The 13,108-nt window shown below is 42.0% G+C and overlaps 1 protein-coding gene across 1 annotated transcript; it reads left to right on the plus strand.

Annotated features, from left to right (window-relative positions):
- The first annotated feature begins 1,163 nt into the window (after positions 1-1,163).
- Positions 1,164-12,521, plus strand: LOC142498135 (extracellular calcium-sensing receptor-like). The gene is made up of 5 exons (XM_075606642.1): positions 1,164-1,172; positions 8,396-9,229; positions 9,319-9,549; positions 10,112-10,235; positions 11,596-12,521. Exons 1-5 carry the CDS (start codon positions 1,164-1,166, stop codon positions 12,519-12,521), a joined length of 2,124 nt encoding a protein of 707 aa, XP_075462757.1.
- Positions 12,522-13,108: the final 587 nt, after the last annotated feature.

The raw sequence follows: 13,108 nt of genomic DNA on the forward strand, positions 1-13,108 counted from the left end.
TTTTGATAGATTTTTCCTGGAAACCCAATTATATTTGGGTAACTTTAGATGTATCTTCACTCTACATGGTTATAGCACATCACTGTGGCCTTATCGCTACAAGATTTATTCTAGATATGTCGTTGTCCCTTTCACCAGTACACATTATTTTTATTTTAGATAGTATACATTTCTTACCCACAATTAATTGTCATTTGATGACACCTATCTCTTAACACGTGGGACCGACCATGGCCACTTTTTTTGTCCCCTCCAATCAGGGCCGGATTAAAGTCTTTGTAGGCCCTGGGAACTTTCATAATCGTATACCCACCAAGGTAGATCAATAGATAAATATTTTCAGTGTATACAATGTATAAGGCCCATAATATAATCATAGATATTTATAATATATGACTATGATACTTTGATACTATGACTATGATTATTTATCTATAATACAGTTACCAGCTGTCATGGGAGAGGGGGTTTGGCCAGGTATTAAAGGGGTTGCACCCCATATGGCCACCCCCTTACCTCACTTGGGAGGCAAGGGGTTAATTGGACTGCAGTCCAGTAATGTGTTTTTACCCTGCTTCAGCACCCAAATGTGTATTCCCCTGTAACAATGTATTTCCCCCATTCCAGTGTCTGCACCAACACTCACACTGGGATCCATTCGGGAGGAGAAGGGTTAATAGTTAGGAAGTGATTATAGCCCTTTGTTCCATTTTCCCGCCTTTGCAGGATCCATTTTGCAGTTCCCCCATAGGCCGCCATGGCAGCTCCATACAATCCTATGGGGATTCCGGCGATTTGGGCCCATTCTAAGAGGAGACCTGCAGGTGGCGCCCGAGAGGAGGAGCAGCGATCCCCCATTGTAAGTCAATGGAGCCATTCATTTCAATGGGGATTCCTCGATGCCGATCTCCAGGAACGGGTTGGCAGCCATCCAAACCGCAGAACGCAGAAGTGGATACAATATCTAAAAAAGAGCTTTTGATCACACTAGTTCAAGTTCAAATAAAATTGGCGTGGGAAACTTAGATTCTAGGGCACCCAGGAATAAAATTCTTTTTGCCCCTAGACCCTAGTAACCCCCACACTTGACCACCACCGGGTCCGAGGATTAAGGACTCCCGTAAAGGGTCGTGCTCGCCACGAGGGTCGCGCCATTGACTCTGATGGCGGAGGTAAGAGCCGCGAGTTGAAACGTCTAAGTCCGAAAGGGTATAAAGATATAGAACCTATATCTCCGGTTCTGTGAGTACCAGAGGGCTGGGATTTTGGTAGCATGTAGTCACTGCTCCGGCATGACTGCATGGCAATTTCCAGCCCTCTCCGATCAACCAGATGGAGTATGGACAAATGTGAAAATTGTGATTTCCCCATTGACTTCAATGGCGGAGTTGCTCCATTGAAAGCCTATAGCGGCGAAGCCCATTGATTTTAATGGAAGAGTAAAATGCAGTGATTTCTTTTAGCTTATAACGGAGAATCCTGCATAAAGTTAATAGGGGATTTTAACTTTTTTTTTGAATCTCCAGTTCTGGGGGTCGTGGAATGCTGATATTTGGCCACTATGGCAAGGATCCTCCGGCATGAGGTCCTGGCAAATTTCAGCCCGCTCAGACCCGCAGAACGGATTATTTTAATATGTGTAGATATTAAATAATGTATTGTATTTTGGGTCTGATATAAAAGCCCGGGGAAGCCAGAGCCCATATGGTATGCTAATGCTCAGGGGGCGACAAGTGGTCTACAATAAACCCCCTGATCAAAGGCTCCCCACCCTGCTTATGTATGCTAGCACAAAGGAAAGCAGGACGTGGGTACTTGTGATAAGTGTTGTGTTTCACACCTTGAGACAAAAGTTTTCCTGTCCCAAGTAGACTGGGTGACGCCAGTCTTGTGGGAGGGGGGCTAGGGAAATGAGCCCCTGATTAGAATAATGCACTCCCAGTGGGCAGGTATTACTTTGCCTCTCAAGTGAGGTGGCAAGGGGGGATTGGGTGCAGATAATTGTCATCCAATGCCTTGCACTTCCTGTTAGGTTATGGGGCTGAAACTCCATATAAACGAGTGTAAGTTCTATACCCAGTGTCTTTCACGATGTCTTCATTTGAACCTGTATTGCTGAATGAATTGCCAATCCTGTACCTGATTGCTTCATTGTCCAACCCTTAAGTAAGTGCTATTTCTTGTCTGTTATTTGTATCATCTTGTGTGTTCTCCTTCTTTAAGGAATAAACTATATTTATTATATCTAAGTCGTGTTCAATTCAACCCAGATATTTTGTGTATATTATATCCTATCACAAGTTACCGTGACACCGGTATTGCCTTATATGAAATTAGCCGCCGCAATAAATGTCATGTGTTTGAGGCCATGGCAAAGGAACTCTCACAATCCAAATACAAGGAGATTAGAAAACGCAAAGAAATGAGAACCCAATTTTTTAAGCAGTTGGCATGGATAATACAGACTCCGGTTTGAGTGGCAGCAAAACAATCTGCATACAGTTCTTCTATACAATAATGGATAAACATATCATTGAGCAGGCAGTATACGCCACATTGAATGAAAGGTTTCGTTTTCTTGTTGATTGATCTATGTCCAGTGATGAAGTGGCCTCTAGAAAAAGGGCATTAATGGATACTTATTGTATTGCATGTCTTTATTTATATAGCCCCATTAATGTACATAGCGCTACACAGCAGTAATACATGTGACAATCATATAAATAACAAATAATACAAATAACAGATCATGGGAATAAGTGCTTCAGACATAAAAGTAACATTTCGTAAGAGGAGTCCCTGCTCCGAAGAGCTTACAATCTAATTAACTAAGGTTACACTCGTACCACTCAGGATCATCCGCAGGTCCCAGCATGCGTGTCTGCTGTTTTTCCTCCACCTCGTCAGCCTTGATCGTCCGATTGACCTGGCTGCCGGCACGGACACGTCCGTGTCTCTGAGCGCAACATTACGGTGGCCTGCTGGAGTCAGACTTCCTGGTTCCGGGTTATGGAGTCATTAGAGTGGAAAAACAGCAGACATGCATACTGGGACCTGCGGATGACCCTGAGTGGTACGAGTGTACACTTAATACACTTAATGTGTCATACAACAGGGAGAATGTAAGTAAGTTTTATTCTCCCAGTATTGTCCATATGTGTATGAAAACATTATTATGCCATGGCTTCTCTCATGTATATCTTTTGGGGAGACAAGGAGACTGCTGAGATAATCATCATCTTTGCAATTGTGAGTGCCTTAATTCACAACACAGCACTGCACATATTGGTTAAAATTGCTTAATATTTCTCAAAACCATACTCACTCAATTGCCCTTTTATATTCAATATCACAAGCTGGAGACTAATAGGAAAACATTTGAAACCATACTCTGGGGTAACTTCCTGGAGGAAGTCCTGCCTATTTATAGACAGAATGCCAGTAACCAAGATGGCCAATAAATCCCCAGTCTAGGTGGAAGTGTAAACAGTATTTGATAGTATGCCAGGTGGCTGCCTCATATTCAGTGTGGGCACAGACCGTGCCGAAGCCTCACACCTGTGATTAAGGCCTCGTTCAGGGTGCTGGCTTCGGAGGGAGGGCGTGCTGACGTGCTTGCTGCAGTGAGAAACAAAGTATTCAATTTGAATACTTGTTTTCAAGGTAGCTACTGCCCTGCCTCCAAAGCCAGGCGTTGCCGCTGACGACAGCTCAGTAAACGAAAATTTCGTTTCTTGGAGCTGAAGCCGCGTCACAGGGACCAAGGCAGCCAATGAAATCATTCTTCAGAATGATTTCATGGCTGCAGCTTGGATACTTTAACCCTGCAGCCTGTAGCCCCGCCCCCTCCCCAACGCTGAAAAGGCAGCTGGGGGATAATCACATGTCGCCAGCAAACTCCCAGCACTGCCTCCCGCACGCCCCCCCTCCGAGTCCTCAGCTGCCTCCCTGAACGAGCCCTAAGACCACAGGTAGCAGAGGAGGCTAGAGACGTGATTCTAGGGCTACATTTTTTCAAGGTCAAAGAGGTGCTCATACACAGAATAGGATCCATCCCTGACATCATGGTGGAGGGTGTCCAATTGATGGTCTTTCAGGACCTCACACCACCAATACTGGCAAAAAGAAGCCTCCGACCTATGACAGTGCTCCTGTGGCCTATAGGGGTTAGCTAGCAGTGGGGAGTTTCCTTTAAGTTCCTAGTGGTGTGCAATGGGATCCCCACTCTGTTAAATCGATCAAGATGGTGCTAACTTCCTGACAGAATTGGGGATTCCTCCTCTGCCAGGCCTGCACACACACTGATCTCCCAGACCTCAGAAGGAACAGCCCATGAGGAACCCACCAAGGCCTAAATCTCATCCTACCACTCCAAACTAACAAGAGGCCAAGCTAGTAAATACATCCACACAAGAGCTGAAGTAACCTGGTCAATGGTGAGGACTCGCACATGTTGCCATGCTGCAGGTGGGGATCGAGGCAAGGTATGCCACACAAAGAGGTACATGGCTGATGCCCCCCTGCCCCAGAGCCAGACATATTACACCCTCCTCATTCCCACTGGAAGCACCACAGCACATGACATTCTCAACCACCGCTTGCCGGGTGGAGGGAACCTTCCAATGGCCATGTGAGGTGAGGCCTGGTGGTGGTCCAACAGAATCGGTAAGCATGCCAAGCAGCTCCAATTGATCAGGACTCCTGCTGACTATATTGACTTCATGGTGTTTCCCACCCTTGTCCTTTAGGAGGACCCCTGTGGAACAGCTTACTTGTGTTGGGGTGGCTGGATATGCTCTTTAGAGGTGCTGGGAGAAAGAGATGGTTTCAATTTTGTAAGAAGGATTTATTGTACTTTCTCTCCCCCCTCACCTCACTTCCACCCTCTCCTCTCCCTTTCTCTCCTCCGACCATCTGTGCACCACCTTCCTCGACCTTACTCCCCCATCCCCACCTTTCTCCTCTTCTGTGATTATTGTTGGTCACGTGATGAATCAGGTGTGTTGTTCTGTAATCGGGTATCTTCCCACAAATTTCCAAGTTAATTAAGGCAATTTCACATAACACAAAAGGACTAAACAGAAACGCCTTTTGTACATGACAGATTCTAAGTAACACTCAGGTGATATCATATTCCTACAAGAAACACACCTTAGGCACTCTGACAGTCAGAGGTTCTTTGATATGAATTTCCCTAAGGTTTTCATGGCTACAGCACAGGTAATAAAGACAGTGGTAGCCATTTTAAGTCATAAAAAGATTCACTTTGTGCCGGGTCTGGTTAGATCAGACAGAGAGTGGAGATTCCTGATGCTCACATGACCCTCTATGGGACTGATATAACATTAGCCAATGTAGACACCAAATGTAAACAAAAACAACTTTTTTGATAATTTCTGGGGCATTTTGCAAAATATGCTCAAGGGATGGCTCATACTAGTTGGGGATGAAGTGCTTGACAGGTCTAGATCTTCACCTGAGAGCACCCTACTCCACTCAAGAGGCTCAGCTAGTACCTCAGATCATTCGGTCTGGTTAATACCTGGAGGAAGTAAACCCACAGGGAGAGATTACACCTTTTTTTCAGCCCCTCATCAAATGTACACCAGGTTAGATTACTTGTTCATAGACTCCTCATCCCCAAAATGAGATCAGCCCATATTCATGGAATTATGAAGTATGACCACGCAATGATTGAGCTCTCCCTTCCCAACCTAATGAATGTACGCCCTAATTTCTCATGGTCGGCTAACGAGCCCCTGCTCAAAATCAAAGAGATATTATTGGAGGTGGCAGAGGAGATCATAAACTATTTCCAATTTAATACTGGAAGTGTATCCTCACTTGCTATATTACGACAAGATCACAAAACAGTTCTTAGAGGCAAACTAATAAGTATGGCTTGTTGGTGGATCAGCATGCTGCTTAAGGAAGAACCGCAATTGGACCGCACTGGAGGATGAAGCTGAACAGTGAATCACTCTTGTGGGTTCATGCTACCATTTAATACAGTCTATGGGACAATTTATATACTATATATATATATGTGTGTCAGTGTACACTAGGTACTAGTCCCTCTCCCTAATAGGGATGTTAAACTAATTATAATCTCAGTGCAGAGGTCCAGACGTTATATATATATATATATATATATATATATATATATATATATATATATATATATATATTGGACTGATCTGTTTTTGATGCGCCGACCACCTACATTCTGGATTGAATATAGACCTGTTGTTAAGTCCTGACTCTCTTCTTCCTAAAAATGACTCTAAGCTTACGTAATGGTCAGCATTTTCATTATAAAGATCAATGAGATCTTTAAATTACACTGATCTTTGTAATTGTATCTGATTGTAGGGATATATCCAAGTCAAAAATCGAAATAGTAGTATTATCTACAAAAGTGGTATCTTGCAGATATTGTGATCTATTGTAAAAAAAACTTTTTTAGTGTAAGTTTACGAATAAACTTGTAAAGATCCACTACTATAGAAAATAAATCAAAATTATGATCCAGAGCAAAAGAAAGTCCAAGGTGGAATACGGAAATCTCAGCATCTGTTAGAGAGTGTTTAGACAAATTAATGACATTTGTATCTTCAATATTTAATGTTTCTATCTTTTGGCCGGCATGCCTCCCTTTAGTCCTTCTCCTGATCCGTCGTGTCCTACGTTGTTTTTGCCTGATTACTCTTTCTGCATTGCCACGGGTGGAACTGGAATATCTGGACAGTCGGTTCTCATCGCCAGATGATGGATTGGATTCGTTCTCAGAGAAAGAGACATTGTGGGTGGAAAATTCATGATCAGACACATCCTGGTAAAGTTGCGAAAGTTGCGTTCAACAAAACATGTCAGCTCAAGGTAGCTGCAAAAAAATCTGGACTTAGAAAAATTTCTTTGTTTACATTTTAGCATGCGCAAAACCCATACAACAGGCCGGCGGGTGTCCCCAGCTGACCCCGCGAGGGTCCCCGAGGGAGGCCGGGGCTCGCGCGGGTGTCCCCGGCTGACCCCATGGGGGTCCCCGAGGGAGGCCGGGGGTCGCGCGGGTGTCCCCGGCTGACCCCACAGGGGTCCAGGGGTCCCCGGCTCACCAAGCAGGGGTCCCCGCGGGAGAGCGAGGGTCCCTGCGACCGTCCCAGGGTCGCCGCGGGAGTCCCGTGGTACCCGCGGGCCTGCGGAACCAATGTTGCGCCTCCAAAAAAAATAAACAATATTTATAACTAAATACACCCACCTAACACATACAATACAGTAATGGGCAAAAGTACTATTATCCAAATATAGATAATAATGCATTTGCCCATTTTAAATACATATAAATTACAATAAATACAGTAAATACATATTACACTTACCTTTTACAGGCACCCACGATGAAGGCCGTCTTCATCCTGCCCATGTCCCTCCAGTGCTGCAAACCATACACAAGAATAAAAATAGCCCCTAACCACTTAATCACCTTAGCGGTCATTAACCGCTACGGTCATTAAGGGGTTAACCCACCCTCACCCTCCACTCGGGAGGCATAAATACCCTCCCCCACTACCCATCCCATGAGGCCTAACCACCCTCACCCACTAACAAAGGCGGGAGGCCTACCCACATACCCTTGGGAACAATACCCCCTTCCCTCACCCCCAGTACCCACAAGAAAAACAATACACAGCCCCACAATAAACATCATTATATTTATTCTATACATAACCCACCCCCTGTGCCCACCCATAAATACATTATTTATTATTTTACATACAGGGTTAATACCCCAGGCCCACGGGAGTCCCCGGTGGGCCTGAAGGGTCACCTCACAGACCTCACAGTAGCCCATAACGGGGCCTTTATCTCCTGAAGTAGAGGGCCCCCGGACCTGAAACCAATACGGTTCAGCTCCGGAAACCCCCTGCTCATGTACACTATTATTAAAATTTATTTATTTAGTGTACGATCGCCTGTAACAGCCTTGCATGGAGATACAGAATCTCCATGCAAATGTTACAGCGGCTTTTTTTCTGTCAGCTAGCGTACGTAAAGTTTTAGAACGCTAGCAGGGGGAAAAAAGCATCACGTACGCTGTGGCTTTTTTGAGCCCGTACGTTAGAAAATGGGATCAAGGCCTTAGCGAATCGCGTCTCCGGCTTCACTTTTTAACGGACGTGCTTTTTGTTTTCATCCGGCCGCAAAAGCCTTGAGCTTAGTACATAGCCCACTGTATGTCTTGCATGGTTTGCCAATTTCTGCACAAAAATAGCACCTCTCTATCTGGTACTATTGAGTTATGTCCATAACATTACATTGAAATAGATTTTTGTAATTAATATATACATATGAGTGTACATGTGAGCATTTGATTTACTTTTGCCTTTCCTTCGTTTAGATCAGTTATGCCTCTTCAGTGAAAGTTTTGAGTGACAAGATACAATTTCCATCCTTTCTGAGGACCACTCCAAGTGATGACTTCCAGTCCTATGGCCTGGCCAGATTGGTTATACACTATGGGTGGACATGGGTGGGCATACTCGCTGATGCGAGTGATTATGGACAGCAAGGGGCTTATATTTTGGTGGAACAACTAGAAAAGAAAGGTGTTTGCATTGACTTCCTCACAACCATTCCCACTGAGTATTCAGAATCTAGAATTCATTATATTGTCCAGGTAATTAAGAAATCAACAGTCAATGCCATTATTGTCTTCTCATCGGATGTGAGTTTTTATCCAGTAATGACAGAAATAGCTAAGAATAACGTGACAGGAAAAGTCTGGATCAGCAGCGATGGTTGGTCCGTAGCTTTTATATTTAATAAGATGGAGTTTTTGAAGACAATGCACGGGAGCCTTGGTTTTTCCATGCGAAGAGGGGATATGCCCAGGTTTAAAAACTTCCTTATGAAACTTCATCCCTCAAAGACTCCTGAGGATGTTTTTATTCATCGTTTTTGGGAAATTATATTTAATTGTCATTGGCCAAGTCTGAGAGGGAATCAGACAGAATCAGACAATGATGCGACTACGTTGTGCACTGGCTCAGAGCAACTAGAAGGTCTAAACATTACATTCTTTGATATGACTCATTTACAAGCTGCCTACAACGTGTATAATGCTGTTTATGCGGTGGCTCATGGCCTCCATGACCTAAGCTCCTGCAAACCAGGAAAAGGACCTTTTACAAATGGGTCCTGTGCAGATATCAAAGGCTTCAAACCCTGGCAGGTAATAATGTGCAGAAGAAACCATATTATACGTTCTTTTTACATTCTTGACTCTTTAAAGTAGTTATCATTACTTCTGCATTTTTGTAGGTTCTTTACTACTTAAAGAATATCCGTTTCACAAACAACATGGGTGAGGAGGTATTTTTTAATGAAAATGGGGATCCACCAGCTAAATATGATATTTTGAACTGGAAGCTGAGTGATGAAGGGGATTCCATGAAATATGTCAATGTTGCTCGGTTTGATTTGAATGCCTATCCTGGTCAGGAACTCATCTTTGATGGAGAACCCATTGAGTGGAATGGGGGAGTGTTAAACGTAAGTAGGAATCATCTCAGTAGACAGTAATGCATATTTGGTTAGACATCTTTTTAGTGATACAGTAGTTTTTACTGAGCTAATAAGTGTTTATTTCCCACCAAACACATGAAAATAAATGAAATGATGCAGCAAAAAAATAACATAATAAAAAGGCTAGTCAAATTTGTTATTTGTTATTATGATGCATGACCCTCACAATTTGCAACATTCACATTTCAGCTCTTCAAACAGGTATTAAAATGAATAACACATGAAATTAGTCTATATTTTAACAAGCTTTAGTATTTTTTCCACTATAATACTGAAAGGGGAGATTTAACTTTTTTTTTTTTTAATTGTCTTCATTACAAAAATGTGTATTTAATAGTTTCCTAGAGTTTATAATTATTAAAGTGCATTGGCCATTGAATGGGCTTTGTAAGTGTTAAGCCATTATTTAACACTCACCTTTATTTTGTTTACATATCCTACATATGTGAAAAGAATATACTGTACATATTTTTATTTTCATGTCAATTCCAATTCTTTGTTCTGCTTTTTAATTTTATTTCCATTGCAGCCACCTCAATCTGTCTGCAGCAAAAGCTGCCCAGCTGGTTACAGGAAGGCAGCTCAGACAGGGAGGCCATCCTGCTGCTTTGACTGTATTTTGTGCTCTGAAGGGGAAATCTCAAATACAACAGGTGATATTGCTGGCTAAGTACTGCAGTAGATTAGCCATCCAGATAAATGATGCCATCCTCCCTCTTTACTGCTTGTGGTATGACCCAGCTTTTCTTGCTCACTCCCCCAGCTTGTTTAGTGCTTAAGTACCAGAATTATAAAGCATGAAATTCACACACTTCTCTAGTATGAGGGTGTTATCGCAAAATTCATGGTACAATTACTGTACCCAGCAATTCAAGTACATCTGCCAAACTAAAGGCCTGATGATGTTCATGCATGTGGAAAGTCTGAATAAAATTAATTTTTCTCTGCTTCTGACATTACAGTTTTAGGGCACAGATATTATGGCATGGTGTAAAAAATATTTAAGAGTAAACAATGAAAGAAGATAATAATGTATGTTGTGTGTGTCCATCTACATTTGCTATACGACCTACCATAAATGCAAACAATAAATTCTATTTTTCATTGGCTCTCTGCCACTATGGAATCAGTTGAAGTAATTTCTGAAAAATAAAACTAATTTGCCAAAATGTGTATCTTTCATTACAAAAAGTACATTGGCCCATATTTACTTAGCGGTGCTATGCCACAAGATACCGTATGGCCAATTCAAGTAAATGGGCAGTAAGGCATCTTCGGACGCTGAAAGGTATCTCATAGTAAATATGTGACTACTTCCTTTGCAAAATGATAAATAGATGGAGAGTCATAGACGTTGGAATCTGGAAGCTCATGAGTATTTATGACAACTCTAACATAGTACAGTTTTCCATTTTCTTTTCTGTATTCATGTGCAGTGATGTGTTTTCAATTTTGATTCTAACTTTTATTTTTTATCTATTCTAATTTTTATCTACTCTATCTACTCTATCTACTCTATCTATCCTGTAATAGAAAAAACTGTGATCACTGATGAAGGTTTTTATTCGTTCTTATTCGTTTTTATTTGTTCTGGTATTTTTTGCTCTTCTTTTTACATTTACATGCACAAATTATATACTGTACCTGTCTTGCAACAAGAGGTCACACTACAGTATTTTAACACTAACTTCTTGCAATGTGTTATAAATGTGTGATAGTTGTTTTTTTTAACAACTGAAAACCTTTGGAAACGTTGGCGTTATATACTGTAAGGTTTATTAAAAATAACTGATTTCAACAGACATTTACAGCTGGTTTTGTAACATTTATACATCAAACCATTTTGCAAATGATGCAATGCTTATATGTTTAACTTTGATCTTAATGTTTTTGTATGTTTCGATATGATTTTTGTGTCACCGTAAAGTTGGTAAGGAGAAATGTAAACTTTCAACTTCAAATACTGTGTTATCACACACCTGCTCCTATACTATTCCTGTCGTTATCATATAGATTCCTTGGAGTGCATAAACTGCCCAGATGACTACTGGTCCAATGAAAGTCGAGATCAATGCATTAAAAAGAACATAGAGTTACTTTCCTATGAGGAACCATTGGGAGCAATCCTTGCCGGCGCAGCAGTAACTACAGCCATGATTCCTGCTACCATTTTATATGTCTTCATCCTGTTTCGTCACACACCCATTGTTAAAGCCAACAACTGTGAACTCAGTTACTTGCTGCTAGTTGCTCTTGTCCTCTGTGTCCTTTGTTCACTAGTGTTTATTGGACAACCCAGGGCACTGACCTGTATGCTTCGGCAGGCTGCCTTTGGGATCATATTTGCTTTTGGAATCTCCTGTGTTCTGGCCAAAACCCTCATTGTGGTCCTTGCCTTCAATGCCACAAAACCCAACAAAACCCTTAAGCAATGGGTTGGGCCCCAGTTGTCCAAATTCATTGTTGCAACTGGAACATTAATTCAGGTGGTGATCTGTGCCATATGGCTATCAACCTACCCTCCGTTCCCGGAAAAGAATACCAAAACCACAACTAACAAGATTATTTTTGAATGCAATGAAGGATCAGCCACTGCATTCTGGTGTATGTTGGGGTACATGGGCGTTCTTGCCCTGGTGAGTTTTGTGGTGGCCTTTTTATCTAGGAAACTGCCTGACAGCTTCAATGAAGCCAAGTTTATTACATTCAGCATGTTGGTGTTTGTCAGTGTGTGGTTGTCCTTCATCCCAGCCTATCTCAGCACTCGAGGGAAGTACATGGTTGCAGTTGAAGTTTTTGCCATTGTAACCTCTAGTGCTGGTCTGATGAGCTGTATATTCTTTCCCAAGTGTTACATTATATTATTAAGACCTGACCGTAACACCAGAGATTACCTGATGAAAAGGGGAGAATACAGCCATAAAAAGGAGAAACACTGATCTTATAATAGAACTACTGTCTGGCTTTTATTAAACACTTTCACAACTGATAGTCATATTTAAAAACATTGTTGTGACCTTCAATTTGTAGTTCATTTTAATGTATTATTCAGAGTTTTAAAAATAGTGCAGTAAAGTAATTCTAAAAAAGCAATGGTAATAAAAAGTAAACATATTATTATTTTGCGGCCCATTTATGAAACAGTTCACTGAAAGCAAAAGGAGTTAAAATGATTCACTGACACTTTTTTTGTGCTGCTGTGTGTCTGTGTCAGGGGTCCCCAACGCGGTGCCAATAGCATCATGGCGCTCGCCAAGCCTTATCAACTGATTTGCCAACCAGTTGATAATATGGCATAGATCTGGACCTCCAACATGTTTATCGTGAGCTAACAGTAGCTCACCGGCTTCCAGTGAGTAGCTCGATGAAGTGCCACCTACAGCAGCTGCATGCCTCTCGCTCGTGCCACTCCACGCAAACATTATTTATTTATTTATAAAATATTTTACCAGGAAGTAATACATTGAGAGTTACCTCTCGTTTTCAAGTATGTCCTGGGCACAGAGTAAAACAAATAATACATGGT

This window comes from Ascaphus truei, chromosome 6, assembly GCF_040206685.1.
Source record: "Ascaphus truei isolate aAscTru1 chromosome 6, aAscTru1.hap1, whole genome shotgun sequence".
In the NCBI taxonomy this organism is placed as follows: domain Eukaryota; kingdom Metazoa; phylum Chordata; class Amphibia; order Anura; family Ascaphidae; genus Ascaphus; species Ascaphus truei.

What these genes read in the sequence shown, in the direction of transcription:
- LOC142498135 (XM_075606642.1), top strand. An exon ending in GGAATGGGGGAGTGTTAAAC is followed by an intron (nt 9,550 to 10,111) that starts GTAAGTAGGAAT and finishes TTTCCATTGCAG; the next exon opens with CCACCTCAATCTGTCTGCAG. An exon ending in GGAAATCTCAAATACAACAG is followed by an intron (nt 10,236 to 11,595) that starts GTGATATTGCTG and finishes GTTATCATATAG; the next exon opens with ATTCCTTGGAGTGCATAAAC.